The 21,135-nt window shown below is 45.1% G+C and overlaps 1 protein-coding gene across 1 annotated transcript; it reads left to right on the top strand.

Moving 5' to 3' along the window:
• Nucleotides 1-5,987: 5,987 nt before the first annotated feature.
• SEC62 (SEC62 homolog, preprotein translocation factor) lies at nt 5,988-19,574 on the top strand. Its single transcript, XM_065748474.1, has 8 exons — nt 5,988-6,069; nt 11,203-11,311; nt 11,685-11,790; nt 13,960-14,164; nt 15,162-15,254; nt 16,897-16,957; nt 17,509-17,628; nt 18,160-19,574. The coding sequence occupies exons 1-8, from the start codon at nt 6,034-6,036 to the stop codon at nt 18,624-18,626; spliced, it is 1,197 nt and encodes a 398-aa protein (XP_065604546.1). The 5' UTR covers nt 5,988-6,033; the 3' UTR covers nt 18,627-19,574.
• The last annotated feature ends 1,561 nt before the right edge of the window (nt 19,575-21,135 follow it).

Genomic DNA, 21,135 nt, shown 5'->3' with positions numbered 1-21,135 from the left:
AAACAAGAACCACAGGGTGGAGTCTTTAGCTAGGGAAAAATCCCCAGCATCCCATCACGAACCTTAAGTGAATGACCTTTGTTCCCTCATTAGGGGTTTTGTTGCATGCTGCTCTGTCATTGGGGTTTCAGAAAATCAGTGCTGTTTTCCACCCTCCTCTTTGCAAGAAAACTTGACTCTGAAGGGCCGACAAACAGTTTGGAGAAAATTAAGTCTTGTAAAGTGAGGGACGATGGACTGGTGATCTGCTGTACATTGCCACTTCACATTCCCTCTCCTTTGTTTAGTTTCTGTGGCCACACAAAAACCTCTTAAAAACCAACTGCTGTGTGATGGTGAGCGTCTAAACACATGAGGAGGAATGATCTTGGATTTCAGACTGTGGGCACCTGTTCTTCTGCTTCAGCCTGAGGAAAAATATTGCATTACTTTTGATATTGTAGATCAAACATTTGTGCAGTAGATTATAAGAGATCAGATGTAAGCAACAGTAACTCACAATGTTCATCTTGCCGTGCTGTCCAAGCTTTGTAGCCTTGAGAGGAGGGGCAGATATCTCTCACATTCCTTTTCTCAAACAGCAAAGCCTTGCTCTAAGAGTTCAGCATGACTCTGCTTTGCTGAGAACTCTGCCACTGACATCAGTCAGGGCAGTAGTGGGCTCTGTGCCTATATCTTGAAATACTCAAAGTAGGGTTTATGTTTTCAGGTCACATTGATGAATTCCAGTTAGGCCCAAAGGAAAAGTGTGAACTGTTATACAAGAAAATACTCTAAAGGTGCAGACAAGCCCTAAGGTAATCTCCTACGTGAGGTGCTGACCTGTATGCCTGTGACCTGGTGAAATTAATGGGAGTCTTTCCATTACCATGAGAGTCTGGTGTATGTCTTACATGTCTCATGTGTCACCTAAGAGCACCTCTCATAGGAGGAACTGTTTTCTGGATTCTTAACAATATCCAGAAAATCACAACCTGAAACTGGAAAGCCTAGAAATAATCCCTGAGACTGTCCAAAATACTACAACAGCAGAATTAAACCCGGGATGGATGTTAGTTTGCTGCTTGCTTTGTCTCAGTGATTTCAAGGAGTGTTAACATCTGTTCTCTTCAATATTTTTTCTCTGTTGTTCCAAGATCTTGAAATTTAGCAGGGTGGATAGAAGAGTTTTACATTGAATTTGATAATAAAAAAATGTTTACGTTTGCAGACTCCGGATAAAGCACAATTACCACTGTAATGCTCTTACACACTCTTTTAACACATAACATCTCAGATTACTGACACCAGAACAACAGCTTTCCTTTCACAGTAGGCTCAGCTCCTGTGATTTCCTCTTTCTGCAGTGGATTGTTCATGAACCACCAGTGAAAAAGAAAGCGTTAGAAAATATTTTGGTATAGTAAACATGCTGTTAAGAAAAAAAAATCATCATGGGCACCAGTTCTGTTTGGCATTGGAAACAATTTCTAATGCTTCTTTTTTTTGTAAAATTGACTAATGCATTAACAACGCTGTTTATCTGATGGAGCATCACTTTTCAAACGGTGTACTGCCTCACAACCCTTGGTGCTGTAGGACTGACCCCTGATATGCTATGGGAGAACGATGGGAATGTGGTTCTGAAGGATATGGGTCCTGTTTACGTCAACAGCTCAGGCGTGAATTTCAAAAGCAGAGAAAGCTGGACCAGAACATGACAAGCCTGACAGTGCTGCGAATAAAAAAGCTTTGCACAACCTGGGTTCTTCTTCCCAGAGCTCCTGACAGCAGGATGACTTCCCAGTTGCCTGTATGCGGGACATGTCAGAGCAGCCAAGGAGGAGCAAGGCCCGGGCTGCACACAGAGTGAAACAGGCAGGAAAGGGATTTACCTGCATGGACACAATCTGTTCTATTTCTGATGTAGGAATTATCACTAATAATTAAAGTTTCCCCTCTGACAAACACTTCAGAAAGAATGAGAGAAAAAAAAAGTTAAAATGTTAAAGGATCAGTATACACAGCTTTACTTTCAGATTTTGACGTGTTTTCATAACTCTGCTTACAAGGAAACACTTGAGCTTTGCTGATTCTAGGTAGCCATGTGAGCTTCTTGGCTTTTAACACTTATTCCAGCTGCAAAAGGGTGCAGTTAGCTACTGCAGGTATGTAACAGAGCTGGCACAACTGAAGTTAGTGACTTTCTCGTGTCTACACCACCACTGCACCTGGCTTTTTCTGTGATGCTATTTAAATCACAGTGGAACGCAGATGATGCCTTGTAACACACAGCCATCAGCAGAATTTTCTGACTCAGCACCTCTTGTGCATTAGGCAGCAGCAGTAAGCTGCATCCGAAAACAAATTTCTGATTGTAGTGGATGGATATCAGCATATGCAGATAGCAACCTTTCTTTAAAGAGAGCCATCCTTTGTTGCACGAGGAACACAGAAGCACACAGTTGAGCTTTGTAACAGCTCAGATGCAGCAGCCAACTGAGAAAGGCTTTGGGCTGCCTTGGATATGGAACGCATTTTACAAGCCGTGTGAATAAAACTCAAAGCCCCCTGCAGCTTTCAGATCACACAGCTGTAACACAAAGCTATTGTGATAACCTTCCCTAAGGCCTCCTTTGTACGTAAGCCATTCATTCTACTCCTAATACAATATACAAAACTCAGCACTTTGTTTTGCTGAATCGGTTTCTTCCATGCTTTAAAATTTCCTCTATTATTTGCCATAAACAAATTGCATGAGCTCTAACTTCCACCATGGCAGGCACACGCTTCAATCCTTTCCAAAACATCTGGTCTGAGGAACAAGCACAGTCCACTATGAATCAGCCTATCTGACCTGACATTTTCATCTAAGGCATTCATTATACACAGGGAAATCACAGCTCAGTGAGGCTGTGTTCACCATAATTCTCCCTCCTGTGATGCCCAGGTTTGACTAAGCCCTTCGTGCTGTAATATACAGCTGTGGCCATATTGCTATAGTAATCCTAGTGTGACACAAACACCTGTTATGGCAAGGGAAAAACTCCTCTCCTTCCTCATTTGAGGCCACAAGGATTACTCTGTTAACTTGGCCTCTATGCATTCCTTTCCTCTGTTCCACTGCCAAGTTCACCTAAGCCTGTATCCATCCAAGCAGATATTAGTTCTGCTACCCTCTGTGTGGTGTTCTTGAGCCAACAATGCCACTGTTGTAAGGGTACAAAGTCTTATCTAGATCTCAGAAAAGAAGAACCTATAGTCCAACGTTATGTAGAGAATGATATTTGTTCCTGTAATACAGTGAAGACATGAATAGATGTTTTTCTTTTACAATATTTAAAAACCCACATGTGATGTCTGCATGTGTGAGCTACTGACATAAAAGCCAACCAACCACAACAGTGAACAGAAGAATCCCTTGTAACCAAGGGCAAAAGGAAAGCACCAAGCCCACCCGAGTTTCATCTTCTGATTTAACCTCCAGTTACAGAGTTAAAACAGCTCTGCTGGAGATGAGTGCTGCTCAGCCTGTGATTCGTGGGCTTCCAGCAGGCTGTTAGCAGCCTGCCTGGAAAGGCAGTCTGTAAGACAACCACCAGCTTCTGGCTGAATCTATTACTTTGAAAGATGTAAACACAAGAATCACATTTTTTAGAACAAGGATTTTAAACTCAAACACCAGCAGTCACAATAGGAAGCTTGTGGTTTTATAAGATAACATTTAGTTTTTCCTAATGCTATGTCCTTTGCTATTACCATTCTTCCCCTCCCATCTTGCCCCTGCCAAAAGATGCAGATGTCCAAGCAAGCCCTTTTTTTCCCCAGAAGCCTCAGTTTGTTCTCCAGCAGAACTGACCTTACAGGGGTCACCCATCAGAGATAAAAGTAGATTCTTGTAAGGAACAAAAAAAGAAGTTGTTATTTGAAATTGATTAAATTAATTACATAAGGACCGGAACAAGGGGAAAGTCATCTTTAGCTCAACTATGGGTTTTTTGTAAGTTATATGTGTAAAATAAATTGAGTTATACGGAAGTGAAGAGTAACTTGCAAGAGTGGAAGTATTTAAGAAGGTCCTTAGTGAAAGAAGACATTTCTAATGAATATTTGTTGCTCTGCTAAATTAAAAGCCAAGTGGCTAACTCAACATTTATAAGCTCCTGAGATGGGGGTGACTCAGGATATGTCTACACTGTGCTGTGCCTCTGAGTAATGACTCGTGTTTGTGGGTGGATGCTAGCTAAACCTGCCTTCAAAGTATGTGTTGCTGTACATTACAAGGCACATGGCCTTTATGTTTTGAATCCACAACCAGTGCTGGATTAAAGCTGATGGATAAAATGGGAGGTCACTCCAGAATGACCTCCAGCACACTATCACATGTAGATGTCCTATGAAAAGCCTCCAAACACACTGTGAGGGATTTCCTGCATCCTTTGTGACTCCCTCTACAGAAGCTCTTCCCCCTGCCTGCCTTCTTGCCTAGCAGTTGAACTAACTCTGATTTGTGCTTTCCCATCTCTTCCCTTAAATCCAGAAGGATTAATAAGGTGCCCAATGGATCAACTTCATAAAAGCAAACGGTTTGTTCAGTAGAACAGATATTTCATCAGACTTCTACTGCTGCCTTGCAGAAGGCAGTGTGATTCGAAGGACAATCTGTGACATGCTTGGCAGTAATTCACTTGACAACATTTAGCCCTGAACTTCTGGTGCATATTAACTGTGCCATAGTGGTAAGATCACATAATCTTATAGATCCTGGATAAAACAATGGGACTACCGATACTGCACGGGCAATGAACTGCCAAGAACATGTGAATATAAGGGTATATGAAAATAAATACCAGAGAGAGTAGAACACACCTGACCCAGCGTCCTGCCTAAGAAGCCAGTAAAGGATATCCCAAAGCAGCATATAAGAACTAAGGAAACACCACACAAACTCCTTTTGCTTCCTGGGCTCTTACATAGACAGCTATAGGTGATTTTTTACAGTTAATAGCTCATAATATATTTTTGTTTCATGAATGTATCTTTTTTCTCTTTAAAAACGCTTCCAGCATCCACAGTGCCATATTAGATCACACGGAGTAAAACAGAGGGAAAAGAAGCTAATGAAATGCTGTGGGTTTTGCTTCAGTTGAAGAAGAAAACCACTCCACTTGCATGCAATATCCTTCACAACGGTAATTCTGATCTGGTCACGATTCTGAAGCCCTACTCCAACCACAATGGCAGTTGTCACTTAAGAGACTGTGAATATATTGCACAGTTCTGAAACACTCGTTTTCCAGCCTGCCCCACAGTTAAGAGGGACACTAACCTTAAATGCAAGCAGCTGAACCTTCACTTTCATTGCTTGGGTTCCTTGAGGCTTCGCCACTTGCTTCTCCTTCGCTCCCTGGCTGTACTTGTGACTACAAATGAGTTTATTCTACTCAGGATTCAGTCTCGACAGGCTCTGTGCACAAAATGACAGTAACTTCTCCACTCAGCACCTCACGCTGGAGGATAACAGTGCCTGTGTCACCTCCTCTCCTCGGTGCTTTCCAAAGATGTGCTCACGGTGCTCACTGTGCTGCACCAACCTGCAGCCCAGCTGTCTGCCTACGTTCACACGTTCTGCCTACGTTTACAGGAGCTTGTTTCATTGTAACCATAAGATCCTTCAACTCTGTGTATTTGTTATTTTATCCCTTCAATGGTACTTTTTATAGCTTGCTCTGCATCCAGACGGCTTCATTTCTAACTCGCGTAACCGTTCTGCCCAGCAACAGCACCGGGGAAGCGCTCAGGAGACGGCACCAGCAAAAGCTCAGCACTGACACGGCGATTCAGGGCAGGCACCGGGAGTGACGTCGGGTTTTTAGTGACCACTTTCATCCCAGCCCCGCAAGGCCTCGCAGGGCGGGGTGGTCCCGCTCCCATCCCGCCGTGACGGAGCCCAGCAGCGCCTGAGGGGCGCGGCCTGCCCTCCTCCCGCCGCCTCTCGCGATGCCGCCGCCGCCGCCGCCCGGCCCACGTCACCGCGGAGCAGACGGCGACAACATGGCGGAGCGGCGGCGGCACAGGAAGCGGATCCAGGTAGCCGAGCCTCCCCCCGCCTGCTCTCCCGAGCCGCGCTCTGCCCCGTGTCCCGGCCCGCGGCCCCCTCCTCCCGTCGGGGCGGCCGGGTGCCCTCGGGCGGGCTCCGAGCTTCCCCCGGCCCGCGGCCTCCCCGCCCCGCCGCCTTGGGCAGAGCTCTCCGGGCAGCCCCGGGGCGCCCCGGCCCCGAGGGGGCGACGCGGCGGGGGAAGGACGCGCGTTGGTGACGGAGCACACGCGGCTGCGTCGGAGCGTGGCGGCTTCGGGGCCGAGGGCGATGATGGTGCGAGGGCACAGCCGGAGCCGGCCGTGCTCCTGCGCTGTCTCAGAGCGCGGCGACGCCGTCGGTTACTGTAACTACTGGCGCTGCTCGCCGTTGTGAACCCCACACCGTGTTTGATTATAGGGCTTATTGCTTGATAATGTTTGCGATAGGAGATGTGGCTCTGCCTGGCTGCTCTCCTCCTGCCCCTTCCCTCTGCCCAAGCAGACGGAGATGTGTCAGCGCAGCCGTGGTGCCTCTTTGCTCTTTAATTCACATTTCCATGAGGGCGGTCATTAATTAATCAGAATAACGTTGTTAAACCTTGTCATTCGTGGGCATTAGATGTTAGAGCTATCGTTTCAGAGCTGTTGCCAACTGTCTGTTACCACAGCACAGCGACAGCCAGGTGAGGCATCCATCAAAACCAGCTGAGCACAACCAAATGTCATGTGTAACACCCAGGCCTCAAGCTTACCCCCAGCCTGTGAGCAGCAGATCTCAGTGTTTGCATCCACGTCCAGGTTAACGTGGTTTTAGGTTGTGGCCTGAAGTTGGGATGTAATTATACCGATAAATGTCCGTTGCTTCTTGGTAGTTTCCCAGTGTATGTCAACAACAGCAGGGAGGCCAAACAATGAACAAAGAAGGCCATTGAGTGCCCAGAGGGTGTTCTTAATTGGGCAGAGTGAATAAAGCAATATGTATTTTTCTGCGTTAGTTTTCTTTCTAAGTTTTTTGAACTTTCCTGCTGCAGTCTCAGTGTGATCAGCGCGTTTCAGGGTAGCTCTGCGAGGTTTCTCCTCTTGAAAGGAAGAATGAGGAGTTTGTAGGTGTTGGAAGTGCCTGAGAAGTGCGTGCTTCCCTTAGGGTGATCCCTGCTCCCTGATAGCGAGACTGCCTGCTGTACTCTGCAGCTCTGGCTTATGGGTACTCCGTTGTCATTGAGCAGAGCTGTATGCCCTGAAAGAAGTGAACTTTTAGCAGAAAGCATTATCTATAGCTGTGGGAAGGGTTGGTGGCGTAGGGCTCAGTTACAACTGCTGCGTGTGCAGAAGTGGGCTTCTGAATAACTTCACATCCACCGTCACAGCAGAAGTGATGATGGGTCAGTGAGGCGTGAAAAGGTCTCAGTAAAATAGTTCAGGATCCTTTCAAGCCTGCTGTATGTGTTTCCCATCGGAAGTGGCAACAGGAAGGATTTGTTGTGAAAATGCATCCCGTACAGCAAAATACATTGCCTAATCTGGATTGCACAGCACAGGCTCTTCCTCTGGAAGTTACAGAAGTCACAGAGATCTTAACTTCAGAAGTCTGAGTAAAGACATCTTACAGGCATCATCTGAGTAAAGACATCTTCCAGTAATTTAACTACAATTAATGTGGAGACACGAGGTAGTGAAAGGAGTGCTCTTTGGGAAGCATGTTGTTCCAGCTAGTGGGCTCCCACATGATTCAGCTTTCTGTCGTTGGGGTGTTTGATGTATACAAGAGAAAAACAACCCTGTCTAATGGCTGGTTCAGTATTTTACCTCCAGATAGCCCTTGTAAGATGGGGGTGCCTTGGAACACCCGTTACTCCACTAACCCGATAAAAGCTGCTTCATCTCTTGGGAAAAACAATCAGTCCCAAAATACTCAAGCACAGCATCTTCAGTCAGTTTCCTTGTCACGTCAAGGAGCGTGCGTCACTTTGGCAGGTTTGCAGTTTGATTGTTAAGCAGGCATTAAGTTTTAATTACGTTGGCCAGATTCCACCACGCGTGGTTTTCTTCTGCCCGTGTGAAGCTGTGTTTGCGCTGCGATTAATAGCACTTGTGTTGCATCTTTACGCCATGCCCTCTGCTCTGGGAATGTTAATGCATCTAAATACTGCTTTTATAAGTAGAGAAAACCATGCTGAGGTGACAGTGCAACAGTTCCAGTAACACAGGCTGCGCCGCAGCTGGCCTGTTTATTGTTTTATTCTCATAAACTCCAGTATGATGGTAACAGGAGAGAATGGCTAAATTACTTCATCAAAACGGAGTGAGGTGTTAAAGGAAGAAAAAGCCATGAGGAATAGGAATTTAACCAACAGCTCTGCTTGTCAGTAAAGCTCGGATCTCAGCCATATGAAAATCTGAATGAGATGTTTGGAGGTAGGGGCAGGAGGAGGCCACAGCCTGTCCCTGAGCTGTGGGAAATACTGGTGCTGCCATCCGTGAGTTAGAAGTGCTCTGCTCAGGGAGGTGCCTTATTTCCATGGCTATCCACAGATGTATTTCTTACTAGCAGAGGGTGAGGCAAGGGGACCTTTTCTCCTTAGGGTTGGATTCGCCTTCCTAAGGTTGCTAAAGTGGTGATAGCTCCTTAGTGGAGCTCACCCAAGCATTCAAGCGGTTGGGAATTCACTGCATCCACTGCAATGTAAGTTGGGTGCTAGGAAAAGTCCAGAGGTCTATGCAGATTTGGATCTCAGCACTTACTGAAGAGTTAAGAGTCGATGCATTCTAACCCGCCTGCATTTCGTGGTGCTGGCCATGCACTAAGTGAATGTAGGCTGCAGAAATCATGTTAGAAATGAGGTTCTGGAAACCTGAGTTCACAGGTTTGGAAGCAAAGGAAAGTAACTGAACACTTGTTCCATTGAAATCCAAGAATTTTTGGGGCCCCTTTAAAGCAGAGTGAAGTCACTTCTCCTGTTATCATTTACTCTGTTGTGATTTTCCAGAAACCTCGTTTCTATTGTGGAAAGAAATCCTCTGGTCTTGGGTTGTGCCTGCAATGCAGAGCAGAAGAAAATGAGTGAAACTTCAAACCGCCGTTGTGTCGTTTGGCCTTCACTGAATGATTCCAGGAGAGCCTGAATAAATCATACTTGGGTAGAGATGAAAGGAAGAAAGAAGCCCTGGGTACACTGATTTTCATAGCTCAGTTCAGATGTTCTGATTTTTAGTGTACACAGGCCTCTTTTGTTTCGGTCCCAATTAGCGATTTAATTAAGTTGGGAGCAACATCTGTGTATTGAAGGCTGTTTAGAAGGCACTGTGCTATCCTTTCGTTTGGGAGAAAGTGGTAAGAAGTGAATTTGATTAGTGCTTTCCATTCACTTCAGTGCACCAGGAGGGTCAGCGGGTTCGGAAATCTCCAGTCTGTTTTACGGACTCGTGTCGGACACAGCTTTGACAGGAATGCTTGAGGGTTATTCTTCAGAAAGCCTTCATGTTTCAGTGCATGTGCTGGTGAGTGGGCAGGCTGAGCACTGCTCCTCCCACCTTCCTGTAGCTGAAATTCTCCTGTCTGGCTAGATAAGAAATAGGCCATGTGAGGGGACGCCAGACCACAGTACATCGGTGGTGAATGGTTTCCCATGAGCTGTGTGACGTTTCATACAGACCTGGAAGAGGGCAGAGAAAGGAGCAAGTGTGTCTGGATGGGGCTGTGAGGAGCACCTGGCTGGGTGAGGCACGGCTTTTCACACAGGACTGGCAAGTGTGAGTGCATTCACACATACGTGCGAAGAATTGGGTCCTGAAGTAGCTCAGAGGAGTCGGGTGTAACAAACCAGAGTGCTTTGGGGAGTTTGGAGATCTGTCGAAGCTGTGTGACGTTCTTGAAAAAAGATAGGAAAGGAACAGTGTTTGCTGGGAGGGTCATTAATTAACCAGTTTTTTGAAAGTTAGCCGTGCAAACTGTTGAAGATTAACAGCTCTCACTGCCTGAAGTCGTCAGCGCGGCGGAGCAGCATCTGCTTGTCGTTGCATTTCCACTTCTCATCCTCCCTGCAATGTTATGGTCACGCAGCTGCAGAGCGGTAACGGAGGCTGGAAATGCCAGCTGACCTCTGGGAATGTCGTGCCTTTACATGGGCTCGTGGTGTCCTGCACGTCCCTGACAACCCACAGTGTGGTTTCTGGGTTCTGTACCCTGTTTCTGTGGGCAGCATGGGGATCAGTGCAGAAGAGTTACCTCTGGTCTCAGGGGACGTCCTGGTGTCGCGGTGTTGGTAGGGGCCGGGGAAGATCTGGACAATTAAGCCTTACTAATTAAAGGATCTCTTTCAGAAAGGAGACTTGAGGAAGCTCACATGAATCAGTGCAATACACCAAGCGTTTAGTTAGGATATGTTTTTCTGGAGCTGGAACACTTGAAAGCTCTTCCTTTCCTCTTTACTGGGCATTAAATAACTGAAAGTGCCTGTGTTTGTCCTTCTGTCCCAGCAATCTCATGAGCTCTTCTGCCTGTCTTGGTAAATGCACAGAATGTATTAATGTTTGCAGACTGAGGGCTCCTTTTTCCTGAAGCCCATGTTTGGAAGTCCAGTGTCTTCATGCCGTGCTGTATAAGGCTGCTCCTGGCACCTGGATTCAGAGAATCTCGACACTGCTCTGAAGTTTAAGTCATTCTGGAGTCGTGCAGCAGTACTGAGAACTGCAGAAATGGTTTTCACTCCTTTCACACCAAAGTTGAGCTGCTTTGTATTCTGTCAGCATGCCTGTGTTGCTGTCATTTCATACCTACTAATTCCTCTCTGTTGGCTTCCCCTGCTCTCAGCTTCACCTCTGTTTATCCAGCCTCCCAAGCAGCTTCCCATTTGCCAGAGACCCACTACGTGCCTCTTAGTTCCTCCTTTAATGTGCCCTTTCTGCAGCTGCTAAACGAGTTCGTAGTCATTACCTTTGAGGTCTGGCTCTGGATTCTGGCTGTTCTGCTGTACACAGGAGGCCCTTGCTCTCAAGGTGACTCGAGCTATTCTCACGTCTTCGCGTTCTGCTCGTTACACATATGCCATAAGGCAATGAGGATGTTGCCGTTTCTGAATTCTGAGCCCAAATGAGTGTTTTCTGTGCGCTTGAACCTGTATTAATTTTGCACCTTTCCTGTTGTAGGAGGTGGGTGAGCCATTCAAAGAGGAGAAGGCTGTTGCGAAGTACTTACGGTTCAACTGCCCGACAAAATCCACCAACATGATGGGCCACCGAGTGGATTACTTTATTGGTAGGGTTACTTCTAACTGGAGGATGCTACTGCTTCTGCTAACACTGTACTGGGGAGGAGAGATTTTGGTTTTATTATTAGTGCTTTATCTCCTAAGCCTTAGGCTTACAGGATGGCTCTGAAAACGTATCTAGGCATTTAATAGCTGTAAAATCAATTTGATCTTAAATAACTTCACACTCTGTGGCTTAGAAGCAGGTCGTTGTTGTGTACTTCAGAGCAGTAGCTGCTTGTTTACCTTAAAAATGGAGAGGGTATGAGACATCACCAGGATGGACTGACTGGCGTGGTGTGGTTGGTGGAATGCAGATGCTGATAAAATAAATGTCATTCTTTTTAATGTTTTGGGATTTTTTCCCACTTTTTTCTCCAGCCTCAAAAGCTGTGGATTGCCTCCTGGATTCTAAGTGGGCGAAGGCCAAGAAAGGAGAGGAAGCTTTGTTTACAACTCGAGAGTCTGTAGTTGATTACTGCAACAGGTACGACCTAATTCATCAGTTTTGTTAATGAACATAGCTGTCAAGATGTCTGAGTTACTTAGAACCATTTTGCTTAGGCTCCTGTAATGAAAGGGATTCATGTGCTGGAAGACATTTGTGTTACTGTGTAAAAATAAAGACTTTTGAGGGTGTAAGATGAGGAATACACGCAACGTAGTTTTATCATCTTTGTTCCCAGAACTCTCTCCTGCTTTCATTGTGCTGTTTGGGGCAGCAAGTTTTCCTAAATTCCGCAGTTATTTTAAGTAGGTAGGATCAGAGCTCTCAAATCTCCTCCCTGTGTCTGCATGATGGCAAAAGCAGAACTTTGAGCTCTTGTTTTGCCTCTCATGTGGTATGTCTCTGTCACTTAGTGTACTCAAAGTGCTTTGTTTAGATGACTAGCATATTCTGACTCTTCTGCCCTTTTTTGGGGCTGCATCTTGCTCCTGAAGCACTCTGCAAAAGCCACTCAGAAATTAAGATTATGGCTTAGTCTGTTCTTGGGGCCTCTCTTACACAGCCACCCAGCAAAGTGAGAGTCTGCCCTCAGTTCTAGGGCTGAGGCAGAGCTGGTTCTGTTTAAACTTTAATCCCTGTGCTGAGTTTTTCAAGAAAATGTAGAAAAATACAAACATTGTTTTAATGCAAGCAGAAAAATAAGTCTGCCTTTCAGGAACCTTTGAACTGAGGTAAGTGCCTGTACATTTGTTCTTTGATTATGTGATTGTTTTGCCTGTCCTGTCCAACAGAAAACGAGGATCAGATTCTGCTCCCTCATCCTGTGTCAACTGCACTGAGAAGTTCCACATTTAAAGCCCGTTACTGTCTGAACTCATTATGCTGCTCCAGTGCAGAAGGTCTCCCGGTGCTCCTAACGTATTGATCTTAGTTCAGGAAGTTTTCCTGTGAGGGGAAATGTGGCACAGATAAACTACAGTAATAATACTGCATTCAGCAGACCTGAGGAGAGCTGACAGGTTGGGAATTGGCAAGCACTCTGGACTTGGTTCCTCATGTGAAGGTCTATTCCCCTTTGTGACCTGTGCTGACAGCATGGCTGTGTGTTTGGGGCATTGCTGCTTCCAGTCCCTGCTCCTTACCATCCATCAGAGGCAGGGATAACCCCCCAAGGGAAAGGGCTGCCCTGCAGGCCAGACCTGTGAGCTGCAGTACCTGGGCCAACCTAAGCATATGGCTGTGAAGAAAATAGTTGCTCCCAAGGAGTGATTTTCTGCTGCTAGGAGCTATATAAACAATTGTCTTTTTTCTGTTTAAATATACCTGTGTCCTGGTTTTGTGTGGTATAGAGGTTATAGTAGCTGGTATGGCTCTGTGTTTTGGATTTAAGGTGAGAATAATGCTGATAACACCCCGATGTTTTAGTTGTTGCAGAGCAGTGCTGCACAGAGCCGAGGATGTGTCCGATCCTCATGCTGCCCTGGCAGCAGGGAGCTGGGAGGTGACACAGCCAGCACAGCTGACCCAGACTGGCCAAGGGGATGTCCTATACAGACAGCACTGTGCTGAACAACAAAGCTGGGGGAGTTGCCATTGCTCAAGCAGTCAGTTCGCTGACAAGCAGTCCAGCATGAGGACTTGGTCTGCAGCAAGAGACAACAGAAAAACAAGTACAGATCAAACTGATGTACAGGGCCGGGCATTTTGAGGTGAATTGGCCCTTGGATTTCATACCTCACTGCCTGCCCTCAGTCTGAAGAGCAGTATTCTGCTCCTTCTGCCTGGAATTTGGGTATAGGACCTTTTGTGCCACAGTTCTAATGGTACTTTTATTCAACCTCTTACCAAGAACTTAATGAGCTGTATGTCCACTTTTATTTTTGCAATGAAACACATTGACCTATTGCAAATAAACACTGGATTAATAGGAAAGCTAATTAAATCAGCCTGATGGCTTCCTCCTTCCTACATCTTGTGTGTTCTTCATACAGAAGAGTATGGGCTTTATTCAGTTTTGAACAGATGAAAAACAGAGCCAAGCAAGAGATGAGATGTGGTAGTTCACAGTGATGATCGTGGTCTTTCAGTTATGCCTTACATGATTGTCTTTGATAGGTAATCCGGACTGGTATCCAGTAATGTAATTGCATGTAAGCATGATTATTCCAGCCATGCTTAAATATGTCATTTAACTTCTTTCATTTTAAGACTCCTGAAAAAACAGTTCTTTCATCGAGCATTAAAAGTGATGAAAATGAAACCTGACAAGGATACGAAGAAAGAAAAGGAAAAAGGAAAGGCTGAGAGTGGGAAAGAAGAGGAGAAGAAAAGCAAGAAGGAAAGCAGCAAAGATGAGAAAACTAAGAAGGAGAAAGAAAAGAAAAAGGATGGTGAGAAAGAAGAGTGTAAAAAGGTGAGTGAGTGAGTGAGAAGAGACAAAGCAGTCAGCAGAGAACACAGTAAGTGATACTGTGAGGATTACATGGGTGTAAAAATTTGGTTGGTTGTTCCAAATTGTGACATCATTGTTTTTTTGCCAATCTTAGTCTCTAAAATAGACCTGTTTTCATTGTGGAGTTCCAGGTGTGATTCAGATCCAAGCAGACGCTGTGTTTGTGTCTCTGTACCTCATCATTTTGTACTGTGGGCTGAGTTAAGAACTGCTTCTGTTCAGCTGCAGTGGGAATTGATGCTCTGTGCACGTGTGCTGTAGCATCTCAGAAACGTGGCTACTAAAGGGATTATAAACAAAACAAACTTGCTGGCAGTCTAAAGAAAGAAGCCAGTACAGCACTACCTAACTCTGGAGATACCTTTAAATGCTGATACTGAAAGTTATGACCTCCAGTTCCCTGTTACCTGAAGTGTTACATTATTAAATGTTACTTTTTAATCATTAATTATCAAACTGATTTGTTAGTAGCTGATGTAAGCCAGTGCATACTGACTTAGAGGGCAAAACTTAGAAAGTTGATTTCTAGCAAAGAGAAAGGGGACAGGAGGCAGGGAAGAGGGAAGCACAAGATCTGAAAGGAACTGAGGAAGGTAGAGAGTACAGAAATTGATTCTGAAAGATGCCCATATGGTCAACGTGGCACTGAGCTGCCAAGTGACTGCAGGAGAGCTGGTGATCTCTGCTCAGCCTGTATTTATGTTGGTGCAGCTTTGACAGGCATTTGAAGACATAATGTAATCCTAGGGTTGTAGTCTTGTCCTTAGATACTGTGTAAAACGAAATTTCTCTTTCCTTCAGCTACCCAGGAGAACAGGAGGAAATAAAATGTCTTTAGTTAAGATCACATTTGATATTTTTTTAAGTTTGTGAGAAGTTATCAGATTCTGTAGATTTCAGTTACTAGAAATTAAGGCCCTGTGTGTGTTTTTTATGTATCATTCATGTTTGTCCTCAGGATGAGACCCCAGGAACACCAAAAAAAAAGGAAACTAAGAGGAAATTTAAGCTGGAGCCACATGAAGACCAGGTTTTCTTGGATGGAAATGAGGTAAGATTTATGGGTACTTTGTAAATTCAACATCAGTATATTATTGTCAGATCATCTACTGGAATTCCACAGACTCTCTCGTCCTGTTGAAGGGAAAAAACAACACTCATGTGGTGGCTGATGTTGCAGCATCAGCTTTTAGCTATCTGCAAGGAGATCAGGTATCCAATAGAAAACATAACTCCTAGTAGTTTATGTTTTTGGCCATGAAGTGAAGTTTTTGTTCTCAGGGTGTGATAGAGTGTTGGAGTGAGCTGAGCAGAGGTTCTGCCATCCAGAGGCTGGCTGACATCGTCACCTGAGTGCATTGGTGGCCCTTGGCATTCCCAAATTCTCACCCTTTATTAGTGAAATTGTGTGTGGTATTAAACACTTCCTGTACCTCGCCTTCCTGGGAGCCAAGTCATTTAATTATTTAACATTTTACTTAGCATACAGAGTCGTATTCCTGCTATTAAGATTTGGGATATGTTGTAACTCTTGAGCAAAAATACACTGTGCTACACGTTGACGCCTTGTGCTGCCATTCCAGAGTGCCTCCTAAGATTCTGATACACCTCTGGTTGTAAAATGTACACAGCTGTGAACTCTACATAAATAATTTGTGTGGAAAATAGATTTCCTTTACGTCTCTGCTTTTTTCTGCAGTCAGTCCTTTTACAAGCTTTCAATCTGTTTCATCCCCTCATGTGTAGAATCACACGTGGCTTGTCTTTCACGTGGAGTCCTCAGAGTAGCACGCAGCATTCAGGGTCAGGGTGCAGAACTGTATTTGAAGTATAACAGCATTTACCATTGTCCTGATGTTTGTTTTTCTTAATTGATGAATTCACATCGTTTAAGAACTGCAGCTTCCGTGATCTTCCCTAAGGAGGAGCTCATGTAGAGCTGATTCAGATGGAGCCAGAGTCCTCACGCACACGTTTGGTACTGAGTGTGGCAGCTGTGGGTGTTCAGATAGGTGTGCTGCAGTACAGAGGGTACAGACATATTCAGTTGAGGCCATCAGATGGGAGCTGAGCTAAACTGAGCATTTCAGCTTGGTGCTTTGTTCCATACATTATCTTGTGGTGGTATTGTTGGTGATTTTCTATTTTTTTCCTTCTAAGGGAACAGCTTTAAATCCAGAAGCGATTTATTTTTCATTTTGGTGGACTCATGAACTTCTTTAATTTTTACAGAACGTTTCCTTGGCTTCATGCTGAGCAGTACTGACACACACAGGAAAAACAAACCAAAACACAAGAAGAATCACCTTCATTCAGTAACACTCTGCATCTTGCATTTCCCCATCAGTTTTACTGATGGAGTGTTTACATCATGTCAGTGTTCATCTGGGTTAAAACTGATTTCAGGAAATAATTCTTTGACAGATGAATTTTGAAACTTCCCATGTTTGTCTTAACCAGCCCAGAAATGCATTCCCTCTCAGTGAGGGTCTTCCCCAGCCACTGCACTGTACCTTCAGCCTCTGCTGCAGCTCAGACTGTGATCAGTACACCCCAGGCAATCAGTATGGGCATGCAGGCATGCAGCCCTGTGCCTCTTTGTCTCTTCTGGCAGCTTTCTCACTGACACAAACCTGTTTCAAGTCCTTTTCAAAGCACAACTCTTTCAGTGTTAACCATTATTTCTGTTGTAGGTGTACGTGTGGATCTATGACCCTGTTCACTTCAAAACATTTGCCATGGGACTTGTACTTGGTAAGTAAGAGCAGACGTTAGCAAACACACCATGGGCCTTTTGTTTCTGTAATTTAGGCCAAATCAACCTTTTTTTTTTTTTTAATGGAATGTAATCTTGGTGTTAACTCACATCAGTGAGGTCACAGCTGATGGTGCTGCTGGGCCAGCACCCCACCCCACACCTCTCAGCCCTTCACAGCAGAGAAGTGACTCAGGTGTCATCCCCCAGGGCAGCATTCAGCTCCCTCGTCAGTTGGTGATGGCCCAAGGACTGCCTGCTTCCTGCTGGACTGGTTGTGTGCAGCTCCCTGCTCCCTTTTTGCCTTCTCAGAAGTGTTCCCTCTGTTGATCAAGTGCTTGCTGAACGCAGTACTATCCTAAGGCGTCCATCTGCCCACAGGGAAAGCAGCAGTGGAACCAGAGAAGGTTCCAGTCAGGGTGTCAAAACAGCATTATCTAACATGCATGTTGCTAAGCCAGTACCTTGGATAAGTGGTAAGCCTGGAACCTTTGTATATATGTCAGGAAGAACTAATCATGTTTCTCATACTTCTTGTCTTTCTATGTAGTGATTGCTGTTATAGCTGCAACTCTGTTCCCGCTTTGGCCAGCAGAGATGCGTGTTGGTGTATATTACCTCAGCGTAGGTGCAGGCTGTTTTGTAGCCAGTATTCTTCTTCTTGCCGTTGGTAAGTGTCAGTACCCTTCATTTCCTCAGTAGGTGAAATCTAGAAGAGCAGAAGTGTGCCATGCAGTTAGGCACTGCCTGAGATGTGTGAATCTCTCTCAGTTACATCGGATGAATTTGTTGCTGGCAGCAGCCAGGCTGATGCTGTGTCTGCGTTTCCCTGGTGGCCACTGGGTGTCAGAGTTGTGCCACACAAGGAAGGAAATCTCAGTCTGCCACCCATGTCCGTTTCCTATATAGCAGAGATCTTACTTCTGCAGTTTAATGCAAAAGCAAAGCCAGAGCATAAAAACAGATTCTGGAGGGAGAATGATATAACCAGGATTTGAAAGCATTAAGAGCTAACTCATAGATGATTGCACAGGGAAGGGCTTGGGAAGAAAAATAGTATTCCAAAACACTTTTGCACAGTGAGAGGCTTTTCCCTAAGGTTGTCACTCCAATGGCTTTGTCCAGATGTGAGTATGGCTTACACCAGACACAGCTGTACGTTGTGATTGCTACAATAACAAATCTTCATGTTTTAACACAGCTCGCTGCATCCTTTTCCTCATTATCTGGCTCATCACCGGGGGAAGGCATCACTTTTGGTTCCTGCCAAACCTCACAGCAGATGTGGGATTCATTGATTCCTTCAGGCCCCTGTACACACATGAATACAAAGGACCAAAAGCAGACTTAAAGAGAGAGGAAAAATCAGAATCCAAAAAGCAGCAAAAATATGACAGTGAGGAGAAATCAGACAGCGAGAAGAAGGAGGAGGAAGATGGGAAAACAGAAGCAACGAGGAACTCGGGGACGGAAGGCTCCGGAGGAGAGCGGCATTCGGACACAGACAGTGACAGGCGTGAAGATGACAGGTCCCAGCACAGTAGTGGAAATGGAAACGACTTTGAAATGATCACAAAAGAGGAACTGGAACAGCAAACAGATGAAGAGGATTGTGAAGAGGAAGAGGAAGAGGATCCCGAAAGCAGGCCTTCGCACGACAAGTCATAACTGGCTGCGGCTGCGGGACTCAGTATGTGCAGATGGTTGGATTTTCTCTGTTGGCTGATCACCAAAACATAGACCGTACAGTAGCATCTCTGTTTGCTGAAATATATGTGTTACCAAACAGTTTTCTATCTAGTTCCTTCATTTTTTTTAACCATTAACTTGATTACTTGGTACTGCGTTAATCATTAATACACACCTGACAGGTTTTCTATTGGTTGGTAGGTCGGCCAGGTCGCCCTCCAGCGCTGCAGACCACAGCTTTCTGGTACGTGCAGAACCGGTCCGTTAGGTCCACTTCTCAAACTTCTTTTGTAAAAACAGGTAAAAGTTGAATGACCAAATCTCGGATTATTCCTAGTTGTACTCATTTGATAGCTAGCTAGAGAAAGCCCTTCTTATAGCCCACAGCTTTCTTGATATTTTCCTTGATTTTCGTTTCAAAAGATTGTGGAAACTTTCCTGAAGAAAAGTAGCTTTAGCAGAAGTACTTTGCTGACAATAGAAATGCTGGTAGTGCTGTTTGGCTGCAGTGTTCTGTTTGTCCACACTGTGTGCCAGCAACTTAGGAAATCCAAACTGGTTTTGTGCATCTGGTTCGGAGAAAGACATCATCTCCAGCAGGAGAAGGAAGCAGCGGGGTGGAAGTCACGGCTGTCTTCTTTCTCCTGCTCCATCACAATTAAAGAAAATGTATCCTGTACATAATTTACAAATAAAGCAAACCATTTACTTTATCTGCTACTTATTATTTAGAGATTTGATCCAGCATTCGGTTTGTATTAATAAAGCCATTTTGTGGTGTGTCTGTCAGAGAAAATGCAAGTCAGGAGGACCTCACCGAGTATTTGTGTATGATCAGTAGCTGTTCCACGAGAGCTTTAGTTTTGTGCCAACATTCCATGTATTTGAGTATGAGTAAACTGATCCTTATTAAATGAAAGCAAACAACATAGCTGTATGTATGCCTTAATGTCAGAGCTTTCTATTTTCTGGAACTGGAATACTTTTTAAATAGAGGAGACGGGAGTTGTGTTCGGAAATACGATAATCAAAGCTAATAGGAAGTGATGATAAACGATTTGTTTATAAATGTCTTAAGCAGTTTGTGCAGTTTCTCTTCTGCATCCCTTATGTTTGCACGATGGGGGATGCTCTGGTTAACTGAACATTGCAGAGGTAAAACCGGGCATTGTTCCTCTACATCACTTACACGGGAACTGAAGATCTGATTGGTTCCTGCACAACTCAGAAGATAAGGGCAACCTTAGCTCAGCTTTCGAACTCAGAACTGTTCTGTCTAAACTGCTTCCCCTTCCTTCCAGCAGAAGCATTTTGGATGAAGATACCTCTTTTTGTGCAAACACGTCTTGACGGGTGGAGGGATAACTCGTGGATGCGGCGTCCCTTGTTTCTCAGCTCTCCTGGGTATTTGCTCCATAAGAAAACAGATAAGTTGGACCACTTTTTAAATGAATACAACAAGAACTAAAGGGCCCATTATAGGAACGGTCTGACTTCTGGACACTTCTATGTTCAGACTGATTGAAATAACTGACAGAGTCCTGGCACTGCCTTCATCACCTGACTGAGCCAGCGCTCCGCGGTGGTGGTGTCTCGGCCAGCAGTGTCCCACTCCCTGCAGCAGCTATTTTTATTCTACTGAAGACATCCCTGCGGTTCATTTGGTTGGATTCCAGCAGCTGAAATAAGTCAGGTTTGGCTGATCTGGTGCATGTGTCTTCCAGCAGGTCCTGTGCAGGACACTGAGCACTGGAGGATACAGCTGCTGCAGGGTCTAGCAGGAGGCAGTTCTTGGAGAAACCAATACAGGAAACATTAACTGGTTCCTCATGAAGGTGAAAACATCTTTGTTTTTACTCAGTGAAAAGTTGAAACGGCTAAATAATAAAAACTTAATTTAGGAATATTGCCACGTGCAATAGGTGGATGTGTGAAGGAGCACTAGCCACCTGTGCCATGGGGACAAACACCAAGGGCACAAAAACAGCATGAAACTGTACTGTCTCCCTAAGGAAGCAGTTCTGAGCTCACACAGCTTAGAAACTGAATCAGCCTGCAGCTCCTTCACTTATCTGCTGTGAACTACTGTGAAGCAGTGTGAAGAAAGAGACCTTGATCTCCTTTTGGGCCCAGCCCTGCTGAAGGAGCTCTCACAGAGCCATGGCTCAGCTTGTGCAAGGCCTGCATTGCTTGGCGTCTAAATGCTTCACAGAATAACCTCATAGCAGATCCACACATCGCAGACTACGATCAAATACTTTAAAAGGAATGAGAGGAGAGTGGCATGAATCACCCCAAGGCCACGCTGCACCCCAGGGCTGTGCTGTAGCTTTGCTTCACACACGAGGAGTGGGACAGAACAGCCTTATCAGGGTAAACAAGCTCAGGCCGAGCAGCTGCTGAATGCTTTCAATGGGCTTCCTGGTAATGGCTGGTACGACTTCATTAGGGCTCCTCGTTTCATTTAATAAAAACATTTGATGATTTT

Source organism: Cyrtonyx montezumae, unplaced genomic scaffold (assembly GCF_038088225.1).
Source record: "Cyrtonyx montezumae isolate F1298 unplaced genomic scaffold, pur_monq_1.0 scaffold_5, whole genome shotgun sequence".
Classification (NCBI taxonomy): domain Eukaryota; kingdom Metazoa; phylum Chordata; class Aves; order Galliformes; family Odontophoridae; genus Cyrtonyx; species Cyrtonyx montezumae.
Note: the sequence above shows the minus strand (reverse complement) of the source record. Positions and strands in the feature narration are given on the sequence as shown.

What these genes read in the sequence shown, in the direction of transcription:
- SEC62 (XM_065748474.1), top strand. Translation starts at nt 6,034, where the DNA reads ATGGCGGAGCGGCGGCGGCACAGGAAGCGGATCCAG. An exon ending in GTAGTTGATTACTGCAACAG is followed by an intron (nt 11,791 to 13,959) that starts GTACGACCTAAT and finishes TTTCATTTTAAG; the next exon opens with ACTCCTGAAAAAACAGTTCT. An exon ending in TTTTCTTGGATGGAAATGAG is followed by an intron (nt 15,255 to 16,896) that starts GTAAGATTTATG and finishes TTTCTGTTGTAG; the next exon opens with GTGTACGTGTGGATCTATGA.